The 27,606-nt window shown below is 40.4% G+C and overlaps 3 protein-coding genes across 7 annotated transcripts; 1 reads left to right on the forward strand and 2 right to left on the reverse strand.

Moving 5' to 3' along the window:
- Positions 1 to 3,580, forward strand: LOC108040288 (snRNA-activating protein complex subunit 4). Its single transcript, XM_017117700.2, has 3 exons — positions 1 to 527; positions 1,633 to 2,188; positions 2,342 to 3,580. The coding sequence occupies exons 1-3, from the start codon at positions 60 to 62 to the stop codon at positions 3,490 to 3,492; spliced, it is 2,175 nt and encodes a 724-aa protein (XP_016973189.2). The 5' UTR covers positions 1 to 59; the 3' UTR covers positions 3,493 to 3,580.
- Positions 3,516 to 27,553, reverse strand: LOC108040286 (HEAT repeat-containing protein 5B). 5 transcript variants are annotated; one of them, XM_017117699.1, is made up of 8 exons: positions 27,440 to 27,553; positions 12,632 to 13,048; positions 10,933 to 12,573; positions 10,588 to 10,861; positions 10,431 to 10,463; positions 6,223 to 9,970; positions 4,947 to 4,967; positions 3,516 to 4,404 (listed from the first exon to the last, which is right to left on the reverse strand). In XM_017117699.1, exons 2-8 carry the CDS (start codon positions 12,967 to 12,969, stop codon positions 4,079 to 4,081), a joined length of 6,381 nt encoding a protein of 2,126 aa, XP_016973188.1. In that variant the 5' UTR covers positions 12,970 to 13,048; positions 27,440 to 27,553; the 3' UTR covers positions 3,516 to 4,078. The 5 variants fall into 5 exon arrangements, with proteins under 5 accessions (XP_016973188.1, XP_016973184.1, XP_016973186.1 ...); XM_017117695.1 differs by lacking the exon at positions 27,440 to 27,553 and adding an exon at positions 15,616 to 15,960; XM_017117697.1 differs by lacking the exons at positions 10,431 to 10,463; positions 27,440 to 27,553 and adding an exon at positions 15,616 to 15,960.
- On the reverse strand, positions 24,771 to 25,869 carry LOC108040289. The gene has a single exon (XM_017117702.1). The coding sequence runs from the start codon at positions 25,853 to 25,855 to the stop codon at positions 24,794 to 24,796; it is 1,062 nt and encodes a 353-aa protein (XP_016973191.1). The 5' UTR covers positions 25,856 to 25,869; the 3' UTR covers positions 24,771 to 24,793.
- Positions 27,554 to 27,606: the final 53 nt, after the last annotated feature.

Genomic DNA, 27,606 nt, shown 5'->3' on the forward strand with positions numbered 1-27,606 from the left:
CCATCGCTAAATGACGGATTCGCATTCCCAGGCAGAATAAACAAAACAAAGGAAGTGGAATGGACGATGTAGAGGATATAAGGTTGAACCAGCAGCGGGTGCTGGCTGAGATCGCCACCCTGCTTCAGACCACCGTGGAACCAAGTGACGCCAACGCATTGGTGCTGAATCAGGAGATGCAGCGACACCTCCTGCAAGTCCGTGCTAAAATCCTGACTATTCTCCAAATAGTGCGGGCCCGTTTCGCCCGGAACGAGGAGATCCTGGTGCGCCGTCTGAGACCACGCTCTCAATCCCAATTCGGACTGGATTCCATCAATCTGAGTGGGGCAATCCTGCGGAAGGGTACGTTCCGCTTTAAAGGAAATCTATTCTTTCGGGACATCGATGGCAGGAGCTGTCCAAACAACGAAGATTACGAGAAGCGCTGCCACACGGAAATGTTTCCCACCGACTTCGACATGCACTCTCGCCACGTATGGACATTGCTAGACAAGAAAAACGTGATCATGGGGATCAAACAACAGGTGAGCAGGCTTTTTGAAAGAATGTGGAGTTCGGAGCTTGCGAAGTATTTAAAATTTATTCAGTTTTGTATACTATTTTATACCATACCTGTCTGTCCGTAAAATTTCTTTGCTCATTTTAAATTTTATTCTTTAAAAGCTAGTGACATTTATTTATTTTTATGCGGACCCAAATCAAATTAGAAGATCACACGGCTGCCTAATATGCTTACATCGGATTCCTAACTTTTCCTCAAAATGAAGAAGTACATCCTAAAGTTCGCTTTCACATTTTGCCGAAGCCATTCTGGATTTAAGTCTTCCATTAAACACAGAAGATTTCAAGATAACCATAACCAAACGCCAAGTTGTTCATGCTAATTTCATAATATTTTATTCCGTAGTGGTAACATAATTTGCACTTTCTCCATAAAAAAAAATGTAATCCAAATGTAAAAAATATGTTTCATATATACTTATACTTAATTTGTATACCCTTGCAATTTCAGTCAAAAGTTTGTAACGCAGTGAAGGAGACATTTCCGACCCTATAAAGTATGTAAATTCTTGATCAGCATCACCAGGAGAGTCGATCTAGATCCGTCTGTTCTTCCGTCAGATTCTTTGAAAACTAGTCCATCAATTTCAAATTTATCGAGCCGGATCTACCACTATATCATATAGCTCCCATAGGGACAATAGGAAAAAAAATTGTAAAAGTATAACTTTGTTTTTTATTTTTTTTTGTTCTTTGAGATTTGGTAATTTTTAAATTTAAATATTGAATTACGGTTTTAATTTAAAAATCGGAAATCTATATCTATAGCTCCAATAAGAAAATCAAAAAAAAAAAAAATTAAAAAATTTTATTTTGCGGGTTTTTATACATATAAAAATATTCCTTTAAGATATAGTAATTATTTACTATTTCAGAATAATAATTTTAGTTTTGTCAAAATCAGACAATAATATCATATAGCTACTATAGAAGCGATTGAGAAATGCAGAGCAGGCATTGAAATCAAAATGCAGTCGTTTTGTAGTAACTGCAAGGGTATAAATTCGGCTTCCCGAAGTTTGCTTCCTTTTTGTTTAACGTAAATTACATTTTTGTAATTTCCGACAGTTAGTTGACCACAGCACCCACAAGAAGAGCACTCTTGCAAGCGGCAGCCGAAAGCGGAAGCCAATCGAGAGGCACCAAAACACTCTGGTTAGTCTGCTGGCGGCGGCCGACAGCAGTTTTAGGATCGATTGGAACCAGATAAGCAACCTGGACGTTGAGTATCGACACTCTTCGTATGCCTGCGAGGCCATGTGGAGGGTATACCTGCACCCTGATCTGAAGCGCGACGATTGGTCGGCGGAGGAAGACGAGACCCTGCTAACGGCGGCCTCTGCGAACCGTATGCAAAACTGGGAGCTGATAGCAGCGTCGCTGGACCGGCGATCCGACTACCAGTGCTTCACTCGGTTCCACACGGCCCTACGTCATCTGCGGGAGCCAAAGTACAGCTCCCGCTGGAGTGAAGAGGACAACAAAAGACTCCTGGAGCTGGCTGAGAGAAATACGGCAAACGGCGTAATTAATTGGAAGAAAGTAGTGGAATACTTTCCGGGCAGGTGCAAGTCGACGTTGATTGGTCGTTACTACTACGTCCTCCATCCTAGCATCAGTCACGGTGGGTATCCTTAACGTTCTCGAATTAGCTAAATGTTATTCTGCTCTTTTAAAAACGTACTACTACCTATTTAAAGACATGTACATCGATAGATTTCCCCTGTAACCCTATTTTTTTCTTCCCAAGATTTTAATTTTTCTTTTATTATTGCAGAAGCCTTCAGTACCAAAGAGGATATGATGCTCTTCGCCGCCGTAGAGGAGTACAATGGTAAGTTCCACTGCTTTCCGCGTACCCTCTTCCCAAATCGATCTCTGACGCAGTTGCGTACGCGCTACCACAATGTCTTGGCGCAGCGCAACAAGACAGACTCCTGGTCGGTTCAGGACGACACCCAGTTGATGAGCTTTGTCACCGAGCATGGGGCCTCGCAGTGGTTAAACTGCGCAACGTTTTTGGGCAATCATTCGCGGACCAGCTGTCGAACCCGCTTTCTAGTCATAAAAAAATTCCTAGAAAAAAATCCAAACGCAAAAGTAGAAGATTTGCCTCGCCGACGATCGAAGAAGATGTCCGTAATTACTTCCGAAAACTGGGCGCAGCGTTTGCAAGAATGGCAAGAGGACCCGGAATCATTAGTTATAGCTGAACAGATTAAAGGCTCTTGGAAGAGAAGACTCACTTCTAAAAAGACTAAACTCGATCTTCAGGCAGAGAACTCATCCAAGCTGTCAAAAGTCGATATAGAGTTCTGCAAGTTCTTCATGTATGGTTACAATCTGCCGCTGACACTACCGACAATCTTCCCACTTCCGAAAGATGCTTACAATCTCGCCTTCGCGGTCAGGGCCCTTGCATATAAGCCACCGATCCGTTCCTCGGCCTTACAGAACATCTCAATGCCAAACGATCTGCTCAAATTTTACAATATTATGATAAGGAAACTACCCGATGAGAAGTGTGATTCAAAGAGTCCACTTCTGTCTCCTAACTGGTCGACGATGATAGGTTTTCGGGCTATGTGCATTCTCTCGGGAGATTGCCGCAAGCACGGTCCGGAAGCTCAACCTTTCGAGTATAATAAATCTGCACCCCCCATTCAGCTTTTCCGTCAGCGGCTGCGAGCTCTCTTTTACCGCACCACTCTTCTCAGTCGCTTGGAGTCGCACCTCTTTTCGGATCTGCCTGCAGCCTTAGTGGCCCTGCCACGACCGACTCCAGATTTTGTAAAAATGGGTACTAATATTACCTTGACCAATCCCGAGCCGGAACTGAAGAAGAGTCTCAAATCGGAGCCGCTCAGTGACGACGAGTTTATAGGTACCGTAAAGCAGGAGGTTGAGTTGGAGTACATAGTTCCATAAGAATAATTAAATAGTTTTATAGATAAGCTTTATATGTTTTTATTATTAAGTTATCGCGTTTTACAATAATTAACAAATAATTTATAAACTTGTAGGTACTTTCATTATGTTTCACATATCTCAAAATCAAAAACAGGACCGCATGAGTCCGAAGTGCGAATTGCAACTGGGTGGCTCGAGCTTCTGAAAGTGTTTTAACCAATTATTGTTTCGGTTGGTAAAGGTCAAATAATATGAGGAGACTGCTTTTCTCGTCGTCATGGGAAAGTAAAAGTAAATTCTAAATGAGAAAACGTATGAAAAAAAGGCCCTTATTATTCTTATTGCATAATTTCCTGCAACATGTCATTCTGGTTAAAAAATTTACAAAAAAGAAAACTAAAATCGAAAGAAGAAGAAAATACCTTTTGTTTTCGCAATATTACGTTGACTGATTTTAAAATTAAACAAAAGAAAAATTGCCCAGAATTGTCTCGATATTATCTATATCCTATTTATTGTACATGTGAACAATTCATTGCAAAGCTTTTTTTCGATAGCACTAGCAGGTTGTGGACTTTTTTGGTTTTCTATTTTTCAGCACCTCTCATTGGAAGTTACTGAAATCCGTTTTCAGCTTGATTGTGGGCTTTTGTGGCTTGGCCAGCAGGTTTCTCTGCGCTTCGGTTGCTTTTTGGGCAATGTTTATGGACTGCTGTTGGCTGCGTATGGCCGCTTCTAGTTTTTGTCGCAGTTCCGGCGATTTACTCATTAAGGCCTTAAACTCCTGCGAATATTTAGGTCCGATTTTCAGAAGCCACTGCAGCGCCTGGTCGTGCAGCAGCCTTTGGTACTTGGGCAGCGCCCGAAGACGACTGGGCTCTGCTAGGAATCCAATGAGGACAGGCACCAATAGCGTCAGCATTTGTATGTCTGTGAAAAGGAAGCGAGGTATTTATTAATACTTAAATCAGCTTAAAGCGGAACACATTGAACACCCATTCACTGAGATAGTCATATTGCGCCATTCAGATACATCATACATGCAACATTTAAAGCTTTATTTTTTGTTAGGCATTGAGAACTAGTCGTTTAGCTATTCGATGGAATTTGTGCATAAAGGAACATCACGTGTGCAATATACGTTGCATTTCAAACTACAAGACAGTATTCAAGGTATAATTAAAATTTTTATTTTGAAGAGTAAGAAATTTTTTAAAGAACCGCTCCAAAATTAGATTTTATACTTTTTGTAACCGTTGAATAAGGTTACTTCAAAATATATACATTCAATTCTTGAATTATTATAATCAGTAGTCCACGTATTAACGTTCATAATTTATTGCAAAACGGAAAAATACCATAAGAATTCAAGTTTTAAATAAATAATTAAAACTGTTGCAATTTATAGATAAACAGTGTTATATTTCTGAAACATGAAACGTGTGAATTTTTGGTCAAGCTCTTCTATTTACCTTGTAGTAGGTTCAAGTTTCCTAACGGTTGATTATTTGTTTTTTAGGATTAATGTTTTGTAAATGATTTGTGAGTTGATTAAAATAGAAGACAGAGAAAAGAGCAAATATATAATACCGTAATTTCTTTTCTGTTTTGAAAAGTGTGCAGTTCTTATTTTACGTGTGTTACTTAGTCAATATTTCAGCTGCGTTCGACGGACATTTGAAAAAATGGAAGATATTACAAAGAAACCCAATGGAAAATGCAAATGCTTTTTTTTGTCGAGAAGGTAAAGGATGGCTGTCAAATAGGAAGTCGGGGATAAGGTTATCGCGTTCCAATTTAAAACTAAATTTATTCTAAGAAGGTCTACTCAAAATTTGTCTTTGAAAAAGGTGGACAGTATAATAAAACAAGACAGAACGCTATAGTCGAGTGCCTCGACTATTAGATACCCGTTACTCAGCTAAACAAATTATTATAAATATGCCTTCTTGTATGTTTTTCGCCGCTCGAATTAGCACCTTGGCCAGCTGTTCCAAAGTCATCCGTTAGATGGCGCTATTGTACCACGGGCCATGAAAGGCGGAAATGTAGGCGCCAGGCTTAAGCGTTTAATGGGTTTTTGGGCGTTAGAGTGGGCGTGGCAAACTTTTATTAGGCCAATCGATAGGTATTGACGAAACAAATACATATCAATTAAAATTTTCATAATAGCATCAAAACTATGGCCACAGCTTGTGGCTTGTGGGCGTCAGAGGGGGCGTGGCACCATTTTGAAACAAACTTGCGCTGCGTAGGAACTCCTAAAATCTACATGCAAAATGCCAATCTTCTAGCTTTTATAGTTTCCGAGATCTCAGCGTTCATAGGGACAGACAGACAGACGGACATGGCTAGATCGACTCGGCTAGTGAACCTGAACAAGAATATATATACTTCATAGGGTCGGAAACGCTTCCTTCTACTTGTTACATACTTTTGCACGAATACAATATACCCTTTTACTCTACGAGTAACAGGTATAAATATTTATATTTAGGTTGAATCATTTTTTGCTTTGCAGTTATGATGATTAATTAACCTGTTAAGATCATGGATTAAAAATAAGAAACAAATAAAAATACCAAAATAATTTAAAAGGTTTAATAAAAAGATTTAAGACACCCACAGGAGTACCCCGGAACTAAAAAACTGACTATACTGTCACAACTATCAACTTTAAGACACCCACAGGAGTTCCCCGGAACTAAAAAACCAAAAAAGGTTTCTGAATTATAATCATTTACTTACGATGCTGGGGCTCCGACAAGTCGATAAGCTGCTCCACGGTGACGATGCTCTCGAGGGTGACCTGCAGCTCCAGCTCGCTTGTGGGCAGCTTGCTGGACTCAGCATACAAAGATTCGATCAACCGAGGCGCGAGTGCGTGTATGTAGGGAGTGGCCGTCTTGAGCTCCGCCCGCGCGAAGATCGATCGCGTAGTCTCGATGCAGCGCAGCTTTACGGAGAGATGCTCCGACTGCAGGCACTGCCGAAAGTGATTGATGCAGGGATATTGCAGTGAGGGTGTGGTTACGACGGAAGCGGGCGTGTGTAGGATAAAAACCGTGATTGCCAGCAGCATGGTGACCTCATCGACTCTCCTTTCCTCGTTATCTCCGGCCGTTTTGGTAAGATCCACAATAGTGGCCAGGGCACTCTGAAGCAACTGCTGCCATTCCTCGGAAGTTTCCTCCATTTTCCCCCACTTGTGGACGCACACGGATCGCAAGCACTGCAGGGCAGCCTTCATGGCACTTGTATTTGCCAATATAGTACTATCTATAGCCGACTTATTGGCGATTTCCTTAACAATACTGGTAGTCATGTACAGGACGGTGGGCAGGATAGATAGGGCACCTTTGGGAGTACACAGATCCAACAACTGTTCGACGCACTGCAGACCGCTGGCCACCAGCAGGCCGTTGTCATCACCCAGCACTGAGAAGAAGGAGGTTCCCGTGACCATTTTGGCGTAGGCAAAGTCTAACTGCAGGCCGGAGCCACCAGTTCCTTGCCTCGTAGGGTTCATGCTAGGTATTTGGCGGACAAACAAGCAAAGACAAACCTCCAGAACGGCATAGACATGAGAACTCCCTGGCTGCATCGAGTCATCTTCACCCAGCTGCTCTCCCTCCTTGTCATCTTCAGAATTAGCGTTATCGTCTCGTTGCGTCTCCAAATTTTCCGTCGCAGCTCGAATCGTTTGCTTCAAAATCTCTACGCACAGCAGTTGCACCAGCAACTCGTCTCTTGTCAGAATCTGACGGTGAAGAACGTGACAGAGTTCAATAGTTAGGGCTCGATCCTTGACCAACTGCTTTCTTGCCCACTCCGAATCAAAAATGCTGTGCAACGATCTAAGACAACTCACAATGTTTCTCGGTCTCTCAGAGCTCCTCATGCTGCAGAGAGCCTCCATGCATATGCCAAAAATCATGTGGAAGCGATCTGCCGACAAAGAACCATGTGTTATCTGGTTATTGTTCGATTCCGCTGTAGTTTCACTTGTATCTTGATGGCGTGCAAAACCCTCATCCCTCAGCCACAATGCGGAGGCGTAGAGAATTGGGGGCCAACTAGTCATATAATGTGGTTTTGAGGAGTTAATTGTATCCGTGGTGTAGAAGGCGCCTCCGTCATGAGGGAGTTGGGATTGGAATTCCGACGGGAGCAACAGCAAGGCGTGATCCTTCATGGCACTCAGCCAGTGTGTGGATAGATTGTGAAGCTCCGGTTGCACTAGTACTAAAAGACTCTCTCCTCGACTATCAGGAACATCCTGATCCGTTTCGATATTGGTTAGGGATTGTAACCCAGACTGTTGAGATTGGAGATTCAGGAGGGAAGCGGGAGCCCTTCCATTTCCTAACATGGCCACAATATAGACCTCAGCCCAGGCCTTCAGGATGCTCAGCTTCTCCAGCGTGGCCATGGATTCATTGTACAACTGAGTGCTGTTGGTTTTTAAGGAGAGCTTACTAAGGGAACTCACAAGTAACTGGTGAACTCTTCTTAGATCTCCAATATCGCGAGCCACTCCAGAGCCAATCCAAGCGGAGCAAACTTCACAAGCGGCGGCCGTGACATGTGAAGGCGTATCCTGAGCAAAAGCCGGACGCAAAGCGGCTCCCACTTGAGCCTGAAACTGCTCCAAAAGCAGATGTCCAGGGAACTCTGGTTCTGGAACGTTAGCAAATCTATCGATTATTTCTTGCAGAGTGCGCAAACCTTCTAGTCTCAGTTGATCAGAATCCGATGTGGCGGCCATGAAGGACATTCGAATAAGTTCCGCCAAATGTAAGATGAGATAATCCCCGCGGGAGCGTATCAGTTGCTGTTCCTTTGCCTGCAGGAGATCAAAGTGGACCGAGCTGGCAGCCTCGCAACTAGCGATGATACGCCGAACGCATTGGGCTGCAAAAACACGCGTGGGCCACCTCGGCTGAACCGCAGGATGGGTTGAAGTGTTTTCCTCAGCTCGGTACTCTGTTACATCATCAGCATACTCCTCCTCCTCATCCTCTTCCTCTTGTTCTTCTCCGGCATCTTTGCTCTTCCCCTGTTCTCCGGGACCAAGATCCTCATTTAGTCCACCTTCTACAGCTACCGTTAAAACATTCTTGCAGAGACTCAACCAGGAACTGAGATTATCCGCAGCCAGCATTTGTAGCATTGAAGTGAGCGTGTCGTGGATATTCCTTAGCATCTCAGTATCCGTTTCTGTGTCTAGCAAAGAAAATAGCAATCCTGGCAATCCGTACTCTGTGAGAATTAAGTCTGGGAGCTGCTCAGCGTTGATGGTTAGTGCTAGGTCACACACTTCCTTAGCTTCCCGATGGGCCAACTGCCGGAGACAGGAAACAGAAGCCTTTCGCAAAATGAAATAATTGCAGGCCAGCATTCCAACCAGCGTAGGCACCAGTTCCTCCAATTGCAGAGATTTGTTGGCAAAAAGATGAAGTTGCTGCAGGCAACCAATTGCCTCTGCTTGCACTAGGGGATCCGCGTGGCCTTGAAGAAGAGCTGCTGAGCAGAGAAAGGATCCTCTCATGCTGGCCACTGCTCCCCCTCCTCCTTGTAACTCCGGCCCCACGGTTGTAATCAAAGCATTGACCACGCGTCCCACACACTGATGCACATCCACATGTGCATGGGGAACGCTAAGAAGGAGTTTAAGGCACAGTGTCAACGTGGCCTCCACATACCCACGGAACATGGGTCCTCCAGAGTCGGCAATCTGCGCTAAGGCATACAGCGACCAAGCCTGCACCACGGGCGATGCACTATCTTGTCCCAAAGCAAGCAGAATGGATACACTGGTGCTCAGATGCTGCGATGACCCCATGCCACCCACATAGCGATGCAAGCAGCCCAAAGCATGCGAATGTCCGGTCCTTGTAACCACATCTCTGGCAGATTTCAATTTATCAAAGCTATTTTGAGCTAACTCTGCCGTGAAATGAGAATCTCCGACCACTTGGGCTAACCTTCCCAAAGCTTCTCCAGCAGCACATCGAATGGTGGAATTTGAACTTGTCAGCGAGGCAACTACTAATGCCGTGGCACTTCTTCTAACATCTTCCTGACCCAAACTCGTCTTGCTATCCGTCAGATTTTTCAGAGCACAAAGCAGAGCCGTAAATATGTTCATTTGGACGGCCTCTTGGCGGCTGCTTTTCGCCTGCCGGATGCATTCTGCAAAATGCTCTAGCATCTGAAGCCTATGCTTGTTGGCCACCTTAGGGAAGATAGTTCCGTAAAGATTTACTGCCATATCGATCACTGCCACTCCGAGTGGTAAAGGTCCTGGACACTGTTGCGATTTGCTGATCAGCTGGATGTGTATGGTTCCACCGCCACTGCTTTCACCAGAGGATGTTGCTGATGCAGGGCCTCCAGAACTGGATCCGCCGCCTTGGGTGAACCAATTGGGACGGTACAGGCAGCATGGATCATGCTCCAATGCGCCAGATCCCGCGGCGCTATTGGGCTGCAGCTAAAGAAAAATAAAGTTGATATTAAAAATTGAACACACAGAAAACATGAGTAATAAACGAAGAGCTGCATCCTCAGTGGTCAAGCAATACAAAAAAAGACTCAAGTAACAAAATGTAAAAAAAAAGAAAGCACTTTAAGAAAAAATGTCCTTGGTATTAACTTTTAGAAATCGAATCTTAATTTACTGCCAATTCAGAATTAACATAGACTTTACACATTTTTTAAATAAACAGTGTTAAATACAAAATTTCAAGAGTGTATAAAACCAAGTAAAATATTATAAAATATATTTTAAAATTATAATCCCAAAAAGGTAATTTGAAGGTTTTAAACAACTGGTTCCCCCGAACTCATGCAAATTGGGCCAAAAAACTAATTTTTGTTTTCAAATAATATATAAACGCAAAACAAACTGTTTAAAGTTCAAACTCTTTTAGCAATTATTGCACTCCACTTACATGCTCGCCATCGACTTTGCGATTGGGCTCCATCTTTAGGAATGCACAATTTTATAGAGAAGGGTGGATAATACGGAGGGATTCACAAACAGATTAAGAGGTCACACATATGTATACATTGGATATTACATTGCATATTCCCAATATGATAACCCACCTGATCCTCGATTGTGCGATGGTTAATTTCCTGCAGCCAGGTACCCAGAATGATGGAATCGTCTCCATGACAGAGCGTCCGAAGCAGCGAGTTTGTTGTGTTCGCTGCATTATCCGATAGGGTAAACTCCGAGACGAGCATACGAAGCAAATGAGTATAGGAGGCCTCTAGGGCATTCGCCGGAAGCAGAGTCAAAGTTTCGAAGAGACGCAGACGCACCATGGCCGCCGGAGCCTTCAGTTGGGTGCCATAGCTCTTCAGGACAGAGGCCAAGCTAGAAAAAAAATAGGTAAGTATAAATCAAAAGTTTGAAGTTTATGCTAAGTTAATGATGATGCTACTTACTTGACTAGCATGGCCAGTGCGCTCTCGATGGGCGTGAGCAACCGTTTAGTTATGTCTTCGTTGACCAGATCTGGGCAATTCAGCAAAAAGCTGTGCATCACGGATAGCGCCCCTGCTCTGCCCTCCAAGGTCACCTGCCATGTAAAGGCATCGCCGCGCGCCTTCTCCGACTCCAGCTCCTTGTTGGATCGCGGAAACGAGTTCCGCCACAGTAGCAGCATCCGTGGCAAAAGACCCTTCACTACTGGAGATCCTAAAGTCATTATGGCTCCGATTAACAGCCAGCCAGCCTGGGTGCGATGCAGCGACATGCGACTATTCTGGGAAGCAGATCGGAGCAGTTCCTCCGCACAGTTGAACACGACCTTGCCTTTGGTGTGGGGGATGCCCAACGGCGAGTATCGAACGCTTCCCAAAATGGCCGCCAAGGCGCAGCTATATCCCGCAACTGCTTCTGGCAAGGATCGCATCTGCTCGATGGCCTCCACAAAGCGATCGATCAGTGGCGTTATCTGTCCAGGAACCGCCACACAAGCGCATCGCAAAGACCAAGCGGCAGCCAAACGAGCAGCAGCACAAGGATGCACCAAAACAGCGCAGGTGGCATCGATTGCTTGCAGGGACTGATCTCCCAACAAGTTCTGGGCCGTGGTTCCTAATCCAATGAGCAGAGAACTCAATTCCTGGAGGGCACACACCAACAAGTGCTGACTAAAAAGCGTCTCCTGATTAGAATCCTTGGCGTTCTCGGGATTAAAGTCGATGGAGTTCATCTGTTTGGCCACTAGATGAACGAGCTCCTTGCAAGCGGCGCTCTGCGCCTTCTCTCCCAGCATCTTTCCAATGGTGGAGCGAAGTATAAAGTTTATGCACTTCCGCGAATACACCGCATCCACGTGGGAACAGGCTGCCTTGGGATTGGCCACCAGGTCCAAAACATGTGCCAAAAAAGCGCTCAACTGTCGCTCCAGCCAGACGCTGCCCAAAAATTGTACAAAGATCACATATGCATGGGTTACACCCACTCGAACTTCTCTGTTGACTCCTGAGCTGCCTTTAATGATCTCTCCGGTACCCTTGAGAAAAGAGGCTCCTCCTCTTAGGAAACCGGACATCAGAATGCCAAGTGCTTCATCCAGGGAAACCAAACGTTGAGTAGCTCCCTTAGCGGTTTGTATAGCTAGCGCTTGACCCTGTTTCTTTTTGCCGTTTGCTGCTTCGGCTAGTTGTTGGGTGTAGGCCAGAAGCGTACCCAGCAACTGAGCCACCGCACAACGCACTTCGTAATTACTCCCATCAAAGGCACGGAAACACAGTGTTCCCAGGCTCTCTAGCTCAGTCTGGTACAGGAACGGAGCACTGTAGATCATCTTGAGGATGCAGCGGGCGGCGGCCACTCGAACGGCCATCACTCGATCTAAGAGGCAGTGCTTCGCCGCCTTGTAAATATCCTTGTGCACGTTGGCGATGGCGGTGCCCATGCCGGCGCTCACCTTCTCTAACGTGTGCATGATCTCGATCCGTGTCTGCGACTCCGCGTTGCGTAGGGTACGAATAAGAATCTGTACTGTATCCTCGTAGGTGCGGCCCATCATACGACCCAGCTTCTCGTACATTGAACCCAGCACGCAGATGGCAGCGCTAAGACATGAAAGAAATAAATGTAAATTTATAGATAGAATATACACAGTACACTAACAGCTTGGTGGGCAGGTAGCTGGGCGAATCATCTTTGTTCTTCAGGATGTCGTTGCAAGCATTGACGGTGTCAAAGAGCATAAAGGTGTCACCGACAGAAAAGAGCGTAGCTAAGGCGCTGGCGATGAGCTTGCGAATAGGCGGTCCCGGAGCACCCTGAATTCTTTCTGAGAGTTGCTGTACCAGCTTCTTCTGGCTGGCTTTGATCTCCGTCTTGGGCACCAGGGGCAGAGCCTTCTCCAAATACCGCAGCCATTTCAATTCAAACACCGGTCGCTTGTGCTCGGGTAACTGCTTGAGAGCTTCCTCATTGAGGGTCAAAGTGTGGGCGAGATCCATTTCGGATGATGACTCCTCCTCAGTTCCCGAACGGCCCCTCACGGATGAGGCGGCAAATGTATCGCTGTTTATAAACGATCTGCAAAGAGAGCGAGAAAAAATAAAATAAATTGCGGAATGATTCATTAATTAATCTCAACATATGGTTGAATAGTGTGTATTTGGCTGTTCGTAAAAAAACTTTGACCTTGTGTCATTTGATTCTACTGATACTGACAGCCGCATTATCGATTAAAAATATTTATCATATTTAAGTGTTTTTGTGGTAAATATTTGAGTAGAAATGTAAGCGAGGACTAGTGTTTTGAATATTATTATTATAGTATATTATTATACTTTAATATTGTTTTCAAATTAAATTAAATGTTATATTAGAAGAATAAGTAAATAAAAAAAAGCAATACGGGAAAATATTAAATCATTTTTTTATTTCTTACGAAATAATATCTAAAACAAAATGGTATCGGCACGATATGAAAAAAGCCTGTAGGTGGCATTCTACTCCCGATTATTTTTGTTTATTAATTTGATTATGGATACGAATCTTTTTCCGAATTCGAAATTTTTAAAACAATCACTTAACAGTATATATATGCAGAGGGGTTAAACAAGAATAGGGCCGGGGCACCGTGTGAAAAGGCATCCCTCATTCGACATATATGTGTGTATATACGGCGATGATGACGGTGATGACTATTACGAAGTCAAGCCTAAAGCTTATTTAATACAAGGATACGCTTGCCATGCCTTAAACGGAAGCTGCACCACTTTAACAAGTAAATCTACATATTTTTGTGTTTCTACACACACATCCCATTGCATTCAGATTTGATAAGTGCGAGAAAGAGCTTTCTCCTTGGGCTCGATAGCAGCGCCCATTGACACAGATTGCAGCAAAGTCAAGAGAAGCACAATTATAAATCCTATAAGCCCTTTGTTATAATCTGATATTTTTTTAAGACGCATCTAAAGTTATATGCAGTATATCAAATAGCCAGTTCTGCATGACTTCCTATACAAATCTCGAGAACTATATTATGTTTTAAAATTAGAAAATATATATATACATGCCAGAAAAGTATGCGTACAAACATGTCCCGCAACTTTAGAGTTTAAAAAAACATGTTGCCAGATTTGATTACAAACAAGTAAACAAACTTTGATGCCAAAACTGCAATTTAAGCGCTTTTAATACCGTCCTTTTTGATTTCTTTTTTTTGTACGCATACTTTTTCTGATAACAAATCGGGCCATTTTTTACATTTTTCTTAGTATCAGGAAAAGTATAAGTGTTACAAATTTAGTTACACCAAACGAAAGGTTAATAAATGTACTATCATTTAAAATTAAAACTAAATTTGTAAGATTTTTTTCAACAGGTTTTTTAAACTTTAAAGTTGCGGGAAATGTTTGTACGCATACTTTTTCTGGCATGTGTAGATTTTCATAAAAAAAAACAAAACTTTTAGTTAATCATGAAAACAAGAAAATGGGACTTTAAATCGATTTTATCATATTCAAAAGAGAATAATACCATTCTTAATATAATATAATTTTACTTTGTTAATAAGATGTTTAAATTAAATATGCAACGCTGAGTTAATAGCAATCATAAATGTAAAATCCGAATATTTGGTTGTTGTAGAGAATTTGAAAGAGTCTTAGCCTTGGTGCAAGATGATTTCACACTTTTTGTGGAAATACTTTTTCTTAAGAGTATATGCAATTGCATTCAAAATGGAAATTTACAATGATTAATTGTGGGGCTTTCCTGGGCTTAGGGGTTCTAGCTGTCAAGAAGCTTTGTCTGGTTGCAGCTCCTTCTATCTGCTTCTTTGTTGTTTTTTGCATTTGATTGCGGTTTGTGCCTCAACTGTCGTGTGGAGCATGTTGCGCAAAGATACATTTTTTCATACTGCACAAAATTTAGTAGAAAAATTAATATTTAATTATATTTTATTTTTAAATAACTTGAAAAAATATTCGTTATATATTTATTTTTTGGTGATTCGCCAAGTATTATTTAAAACAGCTAATAGAAAAAATAATCGTTATTTATTTAGTTGTTGGTGATTTACGAAGTGTTAAAGTATTATTACAGCTAATATATGGTTTTTTATTTAAAAAAAAGGTTTTTTTTTAAACATATATAGAGTAGCAATAGTCATAATTAAGGTATTCAAAAAATGTTAGCCCGATTTTTAGTGTGTTAAGTAAGAATAAAACTGAGCAATTTCAGCCTTAACAACCGGTGAATTTATGATTTTGTGTAAAAAAAAGGTAATATAGTTCTTCAGTGCTTTTATTTTGCCGAAGTTTTATATATATGCAAGGTGAAATAATCCTTTGGAGTAAGAACACTAAACCAATGACGTCTACGGACTCCAGTTACATAAGCCGCACTCGGGCTGCCCGCCCACTTCCGTCCGCAAAAGGAAAACAAGTAAAACCTGAAAGGTGCAACAAACCAGAAGCAAGAAGCCAAGAACCAGCCACGAATTCAAATCCCATCTAAAATTGACCCATGAAATGGAATACCAGGGTGACCCGTTCGCCGGTGGGTGGTGATTTCTCGGTGGTGGATTGACTTCTCTCCTCACGCTCTTGTCCACTCTCTTCATTGTTTTTGTTATTTTCTGCATTTACCTGCGCGCCTCGGAGATAACTTTGCGCAGAAATTGCGGCGTGCGTGCAAAGTTTATGTTTTCCATTTCTGTATTTGTAGTGTCTTTACATTTCCAGAAAACTTTCTTCGCCTTTTCTTTTGCTAATCTGCAGCAGCCTGCAAACTTTCACACAAATCGATAACTTTTCCACAACAGCACTTTTAGGCAAAGCTTTTAGCTGCTACAATTTGTAGCCTACAAATAAATTTTTTTGCAATCAATTTCATTTACACAATAAAACTTCAATAATTGGTCATTTGAAGAAGCTATAATGCGACCGGAACTTTAAACAAAAACCAGAGCAAGAGCCGCTTACACATGCTATGCGCACCGAGTACAAAAACAAAATGAAATCAAAGAGCTGGCAAAATGAAAACCCACCAAGTGGTAAAGTGCTCTCTTTTTTATACCCTTACAGAGGGTGAGACAACTATAACTTTAACAAAAAGTTCGGAACAATACCTATTCTTTCTCAGCATCAATTACGAGACGAGTGTTCTTTTCCTTGACAGCTAAAAGTGTTTTGTTGCAATATTATAAAATTTTTTTCAGCACAAAAACATACATACATATTTATATTTTAATATTGTAACACAGTATCTGTAAACTTATAAAAATCGACTGTTTTAAATTTATCCAACAAATTTTTTTTAATGTTTTCTTTTTTTTATCATAATGAAAAGCAATTGTATAAATCTTTGGTGTATGTTAGGTGCGGCGTGAATGTAAATGGAAGAACAATAATAATATAAGCAAAGAGCGATGTGGCAAAGAGCGTAAGCGTCAGCAAAGAGAAAACAAAAGGGAAGCACGGCAGAGATCATAAGTGGGGGGCTAGAGAGAAAGAGAGTGGGTGATGCGTCGCTCGTCAGCAACGCAGCTGATGCAAAAAAAAAAAACAACAAATCGCAGCCGGCTGACCTGTTATCGATAACCCATTAACACCTATGCACACACACGAGCATAGCCGTCAACTGTGTTAATGTGTCAACATGTGTTAAAGAGGGAATGGAAGTGCCTAATGTCCTGTTTCCTTTGTTCTATAAGGCCACCTCTTCTGACAGCAAACGAATTGACGAGCCGTCGCTGTTAGTCACAAAAGTATTAGTTGCAATTGTTTTTCCAAATAAAATATTTTTAATTTATTTTTATTCTCCAGCGACAGTATTAAGCATACCAGAATCAATTTTTTGTGTGGCGAATTCTTACTATTTCCATTAGATATATACAAGGTGCGTTCCAAAGTAAACAAGACTTAAAAACAAATCAGAACAAATAGTTTTTTCGGCCAAATCAATTTATTTTATTCAAAATAGTCTCCTTCTGCTTCAATACAGCTTTTTGCACGGTCCCAAAGCATGTCGAACTAGTGTTTTAGCTCGTTTGTCGGTATGGCCGCCAGAATGCCAAGTCTTTTGAATGATAACGCTTTCATTTAATGGGCAAATGCATTTTTGCCATATCAGGTGAATACGGGGAGTGTTTAATGGTTAAAATGTGATTTTTGGTCAAATAATTGGTCACAAGCGTCCATCGATGAGACGGGGCATTATCGTGCAACAAACGATAACTTTCATCTTCGCGATATTCGGGCCAAACACGTCAAATACGGGTCACCAACGCTTCAAAACTTCAAGATAGAATACGGCATTACGTTTTGGGCAGGTGGAAGAAATTCTCAGCAACTTTCGAATTCCCAATGCGGGATTTTTGGGATTTCGGCTCGTCCGGTGCCTTCCATTCAGCACTCTGGCGTTTTGTTTCGGGATCAATTTGGAAACACCACGCTTCGTCACCAGTCAAAATATTGTAAAGTAAGTTTTTGTCCTTTTTGACCTTTTTAATGATGTCCTTTGAATGTTGGATTCTAAGCAATTTTTGGTCGTCAGTCAATTTGTGCGGGACAAATTGTGCACACACCTTTCGTTAGCCCAAATGTTCAGTAAAAATGCGATAAATCGATGTGTTGGAGATGTTCAATTTCATTTCCATGAATATGATGATTTCGGCTGATTTTTTATGAATTCACGCACAGTTTCGATGGTATTTTCGGTGATCAAGAATTTTTATTGGCACACATGTTGATCGTCATGTTCAATTCAATTTCCATGAATTTCAATGATGATTTCGGCTGATTTTTGATGGATTCACGAACAGTTTCGATGGTATTTTCGGTGATCAAGAATTTTGATTGGCCCACATGTTGATCGGCACGACCACTTTGAAAATGTTGAAACCACTTGTGCACTCTGCCACGTGATGTGCAATCATCGCCTTTTCATCAATTGAAACGTGCTCTTAAATGTTTACCAATTTTTCGAATCTTATTTTCGCACAATACGCAATAACTTCACTTCCAATCGATGAAATGCCATGAAATTCTCACTGGACAATCGATAAAGAAAGAAGATTCTAACGCACCAGGAGAGTCGATCTAGCCATGTCCGCCTGTCCGTCCGTACGCCCTTCCGTCTGTACGTCAGTCCGTTTCTACGCAAACTAGTTCCTCAGTTTTAAAGCTACATATCTGCTTAAAACTTTCCCAAAAGTTGTCTATAACATATAGTTACGTTCCGACTTATATACTACCTGCAACAGACAACATTTTAGATCTGTTAACGAAAAAAGGTTTGATTTGAATTAATTCTTTTCCAACATTTTTATTTACTCACCCAAGTATACGATTTTTTGTGTTTTTCAACGAATAGTTGAAGCTGCGATAGCACATTCCATTCCAGTAATAAATAATTGTAGGGCGAACACGGCAAACTTAGACAACAGCAAAAAAAAGTTTTATTCCCAAAATTTCGTTATTTTCTTAGTATTTTACAAAGTTTTTTAACCATTTTAATTGTAAAGAACTGAGAACTCTTTTATTTACTTCATTTAATGTGAACACTTGTTATACTTTATAAACGGTATGTTTTCAAATTAAAGTGCCTTTATTACAATGTTCACAGATCAGCCACTTTGCCGGTCAATTTGTTCTTCCCGAAGAATTTTTTCTAGCGACAGTATTGATCCTACCAGAATCAATTTTTTTTACAACTGTTGCTTATCGCTTTAATTTTAAAGCGAATTTATACTATTCCTTTTTCAATAAAAAAAATTGCTTTCAATAAATTAATGCCATAAATTGAATGTGCCATCCCGTCCTGAATAAGAAGCTACAGCTGGTTTCAATTTTCTATTACCAATTTGGTACTAAATTAGTATTTAACGTATACAAATCTGTTTTTTTAATGCTATTGGACAAATACATTTCATATTGACACTCAGGTAAATTGAAAAGTAATTATGGTGTAAAACAATTATGGTGCCTTACACTCGATTCATATTTAGACAGACATGTCAACGTTCAGGGCGATATAGCCTGAACTTTTGATTTGACAGTCGATTGTTTTTCACATGTCATGTCATGTTTAGAATGCAAAAAAAAAAAAGGAAGGAAGCAAACTTCGGCAAGCCCAAGTTTATGTACAGTGACAACTTAATTATTGGCACAGCAAGCATTTTAAACATTGAGGCTATTTTTCTTCTTATAATATGCTGATATTAAAATAGCACAAAATATTTTTAGATAGAATCATTAATTTTATGTTAAATAGAAGTGACTTCATTAATTTATCTTTTATAAATAATTTATTAAAATAAAAAACCAAAGAATAGACCAAATTTGCCTGAACAAAATTATTGGCACACTTGGGTTTTAATTAACTATTTTGTTAAAACTTTATCGATTTGGCCACTTTTTTTTAAAGTATCACATTTGCCTCTATAATCTTAATGGTATAATGATTAATTGTATAGCTAAAATTGTTTTAGTGCCTTAAAATAAAGGAAAAGTTGTTTGACTTTACAAGGTAAAAATAAAATCAACCGCATGTGTCCAAAAATTAAAATTTAATAAGATCAATGCAAATCGAAAGTCAACATTGGGGAAAGGATGCCCAGAAGCCATTTTTCCCATTCGGAGTCCTTTGCTACATTTTAAAGGACACACGCAGTTGCAAAATGCAGAGCACACTGGCTAATCCATGGCCTTGAGAGGCCAGGAAAGCGTAAGGATCGTATAAAAGGACAATGTCAGCCCCAGATCTCCTCAACACGTATCGAAGTTGATGATAAGAAGGACTTTGGTAAGGATATTCACCCAACAGCCTTTTTTCAGGCCCTGCATGATGGTTTCTACAAACGAATTGAGCCTAGAAAAAATCAATAGATTTTAAAAGTCTAAAACAACCTATTAGTGCAGCGAAATTTATATCTGAGTATGCCAATCGACTTTTGGGTCCTTTCAACCTTCTCGTATGATTTAATAATCCTTTCCCCAAGCAAAGAGCTTATGTTAGAACCCTTTTCAAGCCGGTGGATTTTTTCTTGAAGCAATTCATTTGTAGAAACCATCATGCAGGGCCTGAAAAAAGGCTGTTGGGTGAATATTTAAATATTACCAAATCCGAAAAAACAATAAAAAAGGAAAGGAAAGCTAACTTCGGACGGAGCCGAAGTTGATATACCCTTGCAGAATACTCTGTAAATTATATTCTCGAAAATTATTCATATGATGCATTCTTAATACTCATAAAAAATCTCAACTTGCTAACTTTAAAAACACCAAAGCTATGGCATTTCCAATCGTTCAGTTATATGACAGCTATAGGATATAGTCGCCCGATCCTTATGAAATTTGGTAGGTCGTATTGAATGGCCAAATATAAAACCCATAGAAAATCCTACAAACAGCAAAGTTATGGCATTTCCGATCAATTAATAATATGGCGGCTATAGGATATAGTCGGCAGATCCTTATGAAATTTGGTAGGTCGGATTAGTTGGCTAAATATAAAGCCCATAGAAAATCCCAACTTCCTAACTTTACAAACACCAAAGTTATGGCATTTCCGATCAATCAGTTACAGTCATGGAAAAAATAATAGAAACGACAATTTTTTTTTGTATTTTTCAAACTTTTCTTCAGTCAATTTTTTTTTTTTTTAAGTTTAATAATTTTGATTGATAGTCGATTCAATTATGTGTCAAAATATACCAAAACAATAATTTTCAAAAAACGTTATGAACTAAAAAATAATTTTTAAAATTATTAGGCCTGGAAAAAATAATAGAAACGACTGAGTTAATTCTATGAAAAACAGTTTTGTAGCTTCAAAGCCTATTAGTTTAGATGGTAACTTTAATATATAGTTGTGCCACCGCTATTTTTAATGACTTTGGTTCAGCGGTGTCCCATTGAATCCACCAAATTGGCACAAATTGATGGTTCAATGGAGTACCACTCAGAATTTACTTTCTTCCACAAATCTTCCCTAGTTTTGGACTTAAACCCACCAAGCCTCTTCTTTATTATCCCCCAAAGGTGCTCTATAGGATTTAAGTCTGGGGACTGCGATTACGGCGATTCATCACAATAATAAGCGCGCAACATCGGTGAATTTCGACAGGCGGCTTGTTAGAAAATCAAATAAAAATACCTTTCTCTCGTCGAAACATATCAAAAATGATTTGAATGCACCGGTTACAAGTCGAACCATAAGAAATAGGCTGATTGAAGCCGATCTAAAAGCCCATTCACACCGAAAGGTACCATACCTCAGCAAGAAAAATATCGACAAACGTGTACATTTCGCGAAGGTGCATTTATTGCGCTCCAATTGGAAAAATATGTTGTGGTCGGACGAAACCAAGATGAATTTGTTTGGATCTGATGGGGAACCACATGTATGGCGCCCTAAGAATACCGCCCACGATCCAAAGTCCTCTATTAAAGCCGTTAAACATGGAGGTGCGAAACTCATGTTGTGGGGATGCTTTTCCCAGTCGGGTTTTGGTCCAATACATTGGATAGAGGAAAAAATGTGTGCCACCCACTACGTAGACTTACTCGACAGCATAATGCTACGTTATGCTGAAGAGGAAATGCCAATTGAATGGAAGTTTCAGAAGGATAATGACCCGAACCATTCTTCACAGCTGGCCAAGAAATGGTTTGTAGACAACGAAGTTCCCTTGATGGAATAGCCTTCGCAGTCCCCAGACTTAAATCCTATAGAGCACCTTTGGGGGATAATAAAGAAGAGGCTTGGTGGGTTTAAGTCCAAAACTAGGGAAGATTTGTGGAAGAAAGTAAATTCTGAGTGGTACTCCATTGAACCATCATTTTGTGCCAATTTGGTGGATTCAATGGGACACCGCTGAACCAAAGTCATTAAAAATAGCGGTGGCACAACTATATATTAAAGTTACCATCTAAACTAATAGGCTTTGAAGCTACAAAACTGTTTTTCATAGAATTAACTCAGTCGTTTCTATTATTTTTTCCAGGCCTAAACATTTTAAAAATTATTTTTTAGTTCATAACGTTTTTTGAAAATTATTGTTTTGGTATATTTTGACACATAATTGAATCGACTATAAATCAAAATTATTAAACTTAAAAAAAAAAAAAATTGACTGAAGAAAAGTTTGAAAAATACGAAAAAAATTGTCGTTTCTATTATTTTTTCCATGACTGTATATGGCAGCTATAGGATATAGTCGGCCGATCCCGGCCGTTCCGACCTATATATACTGCGTGCAAAGGAAAGAAGGGTGTGTCCAAAGTTTCAATTCGATAGCTTTAAAACTGAGAGACTAGTTTGCGTAGAAACAGACAGACGGACAGACGGACATGCTTATATCAACTCAGGAGGTGATCCTGATCAAGAATATATATACTTTATACGGTCGGAGATGTCTCCTTCACTGCGTTGCACACTTTTGACCAAAATTATAATACCCTCTGCAAGGGTATAATGAAACTCTTTCATTACAATAACGAGCATATTGCAACAAAGAGGCAAGGAAATTTCTGTTGAGAAGTGGAAAATTATATTAAAAGGTTTTTTGGATGGAAAATCTTACAGAGAAATTGGTGCTTTAGTTGGTAGAACCCACTCATCCATCCAAAGAGTGATAAATAACTACAACTCGACTGGAAGAATCTTGCCAAAGGCTCGTTCTGGCCGTCCGCCTTTGTTTATAAACCGCGAGCAGAGGAATATTATCAAATCTATTCAGCTCAACCGAAGGACGACAGCTCATCAAGCAAAGCTGAAGGTCGAGGATAGATTTTCCAAAACAGTTTCCGAGGATACTGTACGCCGGACCATAAAAAAGCCTGACTACCATAACAGAATCGCTCGCAAAAAACCTCTCATATCGGAAGTCAATAGACAAAAGCGCCTAACCTTTACTAATGAGTATATTTTTCCAAAAACCAAGACTTCTGGAATAAGGTTCAATTTTCCGACAAAAGTAAATTCTGCATACTTGGAATCAAGGGAAAGGTTTTGGTATGAAGGAAAAGCGGAGAAGCCTTTAATAAAGAAAATTTGGTTGGCACAGTAAAGCAAGGAGGAAGCGGAATAATTATGTGGGGGTGTATGGCAGCAAGTGGCGTTGGAAAATTGGTATTTATCGAGTCAATAATGGATCAAAAAATCTATATTGACATATTAAAAAACAATTTAAAAGAAAGTGCTGAAAAATTAGGGCTCGAACGTGAATATTGCTTCCAACGACCCGAAGCACACGGCACAGAATACCAAGCTTTGGCTGCTGTATAACGTCAAAAATCAGCTGCGAACACCTCCCCAGAGTCCTGATCTAAACCCAATTGAGCATTTGTGGGATTTTCTTGAGAGGAAAATCCGAAGACACACGATAACATCTAAAACAAAGTTGATATACCCTTGCAGAATATTATGTACATTATATTCTCCAAAATTATTCATATGATGCATTCTTAATACTCATAAAAAATCCCAACTTTCTAACTTAAAACAAGAGAGAACGCTATAGTCGGGTGCCCCGACTATCAGATACCCGTTACTCAAGTAAAGGGAGTGCGAGGGAGATGGAGATAGAAACTTTGATCACGCATAACTTTATAACGAATGGTCCGATTTCTACATTTCGATAGGTATTGATAAACACAATAAAACTGCATTTTTACTTTTCCGAAATATTTAAATTTTTAAAATCGTATATAAGCGAATGTGGGCGTTAAAGGGGGCGTGGCACCTTTTTGAAACAAACTTGCGCTGCGTAGGAACTCCTAGAATCTGCATGCAAAATGCCAATCTTCTAGCTTTTATAGTTTCCGAGATCTCAGCGTTCATACGGACAGACAGACAGACGGACAGACGGACATGGCTATATCGACTCGGCTAGTGACCCTGATCAAGAATATATATACTTTATAGGGTCGGAAACGCTTCCTTCTAGCTGTTACATACTTTTGCACGAATACAATATACCCTTTTACTCTACGAGTAACGGGTATAAACACCAACGTTATGGCTTTTCCGATCGTTCAGTTATATGACAGCTATATGATATAGTCGCCCGATCCGGCTCGTTCTGACTTATATACTACCTGCAATAGAAAGACAACTTTAGGGAAAGTTTCAAGCAGATAGCTTTAAAACTGAGGGACTAGTTTGCGTAGAAATGGACGGACGGACGGACGGACGGACGGACGGACAGACGGACGGACAGACGGACATGGCTAGATCGACTCTCCTGGTGATGCTGATGAAGAATATATATACTTTATAGGGTCGGAAATGTCTCCTTCACTGCGTTGTAAATTTTTGACTGAAAATATAATACCCTCTGCAAGGGTATAAAAATAAAATATAAGACACTGTTGAAAAATTAAAAAAAAATACGTCAATGAACTCAATAAATTATAATTATGTTTTAAAAAAGAATGGGTTTAATATATGCATAAATGGCCGAACAGCTAGAGAAGAATGCTGATGCATGAATAATTTGGAGAATATAATTTACAGAATATTCTGCAAGGGTATATCAACTTTGGATCCGCCCGAAGTTAGCTTTCCTTTCTTGTTAAAATCTAAAAATATTTACTCTCCTAATGGATTAGGATTAAGATGTCTACTTAATTTCGTTTGAGACTTCTTGCCAAAATTGAAAAACCCTCTCCAAGCCGAGCATAAATTTTTTTTCACCAAACTTTCCAACAAAGAATGTTTAAAGAAATAATTCAGGTTTGCCTCCTTTAACTTGGTTTCGATTCATTGATTATCGTAGAAAAACTGGTCCCTCGACTTTATTGCGACTTATCTAGGAGCTTAAGGTAGAAACTGCATACTAGGAATAAAAGCCAATGCCTTGGATGTGGCGCTTTTGGGATTCCCCAAATCTTTGACGATTCCTTGGACGCGGGCCACCACGTCACTTCGCTGAACATCGCCCCGGTCCAGCATCCTTTGAAACAGAGTATACAATTGCCTGGCCGAAGAGGCCTGTGACAATTCATGCAGCTGCTCGAGCAGATCTTCAGAATATCCTTCGTACTTGCTCAGATTAGCCGCCTTGGCATCGCGCTTTAGAAGGTCGTAAACCAATAGGAAATCCACATAGGGCTTTGTGGGTGGAACCCTCTTCTTCCCTGCTATCGAGGAGCTGCTCCACCGATCCATGGCGGACTCAAAATCAAAGGCAGCCCTTCCGTAATTGTCGTCGTAGAGACGCAAAAAGTTGTCCAGCGACTCCACATCATTCGTAAAGTCGTCGTGTTCGCTTTGTATATCGCGGATAAGAGACAAAGGAAGCTTGTCAAAGTCCGCATCATCTCCGATTTCTTCAAAAAGAGCATGGCCTTCAAACTCATTTGCCCGCTTGGAAGCTGGAGCGAAAATCCCCGGATGATGCGGTAACGTGGGTGGTGAAGTGGGTTTCTCAGTAGTAGAAGTTCTATGTGGAGTCTCCCACCAACTTGGTGGCTGCCACCAGGCTGAGCCCGAACCTCCTGCTCCACTCGGTCTCCTGGTCGTAGTGCTCCTCATTCTTGTGGGCAATGCTGTGGATGTCAGTGGATTCGCAGTTGTATATTCCACCCCATCATCCGCACTGAAAGGTGGTCCCACTGTCGTGCTGGACAGTGGTTCATACTGTAGCAGATCTATATAATATGCCAAGGCCTGCATGGAAGCGGGCAGATAGCTGGTCAGTAGGTTAGCCGGCGCCACTGGAGCCACTAGGTGATCTACCAGTAGCACCACGAGCAGTGGACAAAGCGATAACCCACTGCGCATTTCTTGATTTTTTAACTTTCTTCCGGAGGGTACGGTTGGCTCTGGGGGAATAGACGCACGCAACTGATGCGACTCTTCCCAGCAGCCATCGAGCATCTGTAGTTGGCTCTGTATCTGTCTTTGTTCCCGTATCTGTATCTGGTTTCCAAAATGGATGACAGCGGCTTGGCTTTAAGTTTATACACTACCAGAGGGTTTTCCAATTTGAGAAAGATTTTAAAGCTTACAAAAGTTGTATGCTTTAATATTTAATTTATAGAATTTATTTTAAAGCTGGATCTAATATAAAACAGAATAATATTTTAGGTAACGTTTTCAAGAAAAAATTTTAAGTTTTTTAAATTTACTTTTACATATTTATGTATATATGTCAGATGTATAAGCTGCCAGATTTTAAATGAATAAATAACTTAAACATATCATTTTCAAAACATAATTAAGCAGTTTGAAAATGGAGTTATGTACACGATTTTGTTGTTAGATTTGTTCAAATTTTCCGGACTTGCAAAGTACTTGGTAGAGATAATTGTATCTGTTTAAATAAGGTAAGGCCGTTTAATTTCGTAAGGATGTTTTCGTGTTAAGCCTTATAATGACTTTTATCAAAAACCTTTTAAAATACATTAAATCTTTTTGAAATAAGTTCAGGTCACAATTTATGTGTGTTCAATTTTGTATAGAATCTTTAATTGAAAGAAGTTTTTAATGTAAATAAAAGGCTAAAGCCGTTTAAAACTTTTTTCAAATGAATAATATTGTAAAAACTGTTGCAAACCTATTGTAATATAATGTTGAAAATAAGTTCAGGGTGCAAAGAATTTACATTTTCCTCGCATAAAATATTTTACATTGAACACCTTTAAAACACCAATTTCTGAGTGTATTTAAAGCATCGGTTTTGGTTTCAGCTCTTCACCCGCTTTTTTTTGCTTGGTGTTTTGGCAAACTTGTTGAGTGGAGAGGCCAGCGACCGCGATCGCGCCTTGTTGCGTAAAATTTGTAACCGTCGGCGATCGGATAAGGGAATGTTGTTCTTGGAAAGAGTGAAAGAAGTTCCGTTGCCAAAAAACCTGTTTGCTCATAAATATGCAAAAGGAAAAAAAGCACAGACTAAGAACCGATGAGCAGCTTATAAACCTGAATTTGGGTGCTTTATTTATTTGGACAAAGCACAAAGAACTTACATCAAACGTAATGAAAGTTAAAAGTGCACTTCCTTACGATACATTTTCAGAGGCACTGATAGCCGTTATTGATCAATAATGAGAGCGGGAGAGCCGAAAGCATTTCGCCAAACAGTTGGAAAGAGAGCTAGAAAGGAAACGAGCATAAATTCTACCTGTGAAGCATTAACCTGTTGTTGTTATTATGTTTGCTCGGTAGAAGAGTTTTCGCTTTTTGTTGAGTAAATTGGAGCAAGGTAAACGGGCCAGCAAAACGGGTTTCCTACATAAATCGTGCCATTAGTTATTTGGCGGATAACTAACGGATTCACACACAAACACCTTTTTTTTTTGCATTTCCGGCTGCACAACAACTGTCATGTGTATTTGTTGACGCGTCAGACCCATTACACACACACACAGGTAACAACTTGCACAGGCTCACACCCACACCCAAGGGGCTCCATGCAAATGGTTCTTTGTTATCAAATCGTGGGCGTTTTTATGCGCAACTCACCGTTTTACTTGGTGCACTGCCAGGTTTTCACTTCAAGTCCCGCTTTTCACATAGTTATTGTTTTTATTTTAAATGAAAAATTTAATTTTTCAAAAATTTTCACTATACTGTGATGTGTTGGTGTAGGCTAGTTCGATAGCTTGGCCGATAGCGATATTCGAGTCGAT

Source organism: Drosophila rhopaloa, unplaced genomic scaffold (genome assembly GCF_018152115.1).
Source record: "Drosophila rhopaloa isolate 14029-0021.01 unplaced genomic scaffold, ASM1815211v1 contig_155, whole genome shotgun sequence".
NCBI classification, from domain to species: domain Eukaryota; kingdom Metazoa; phylum Arthropoda; class Insecta; order Diptera; family Drosophilidae; genus Drosophila; species Drosophila rhopaloa.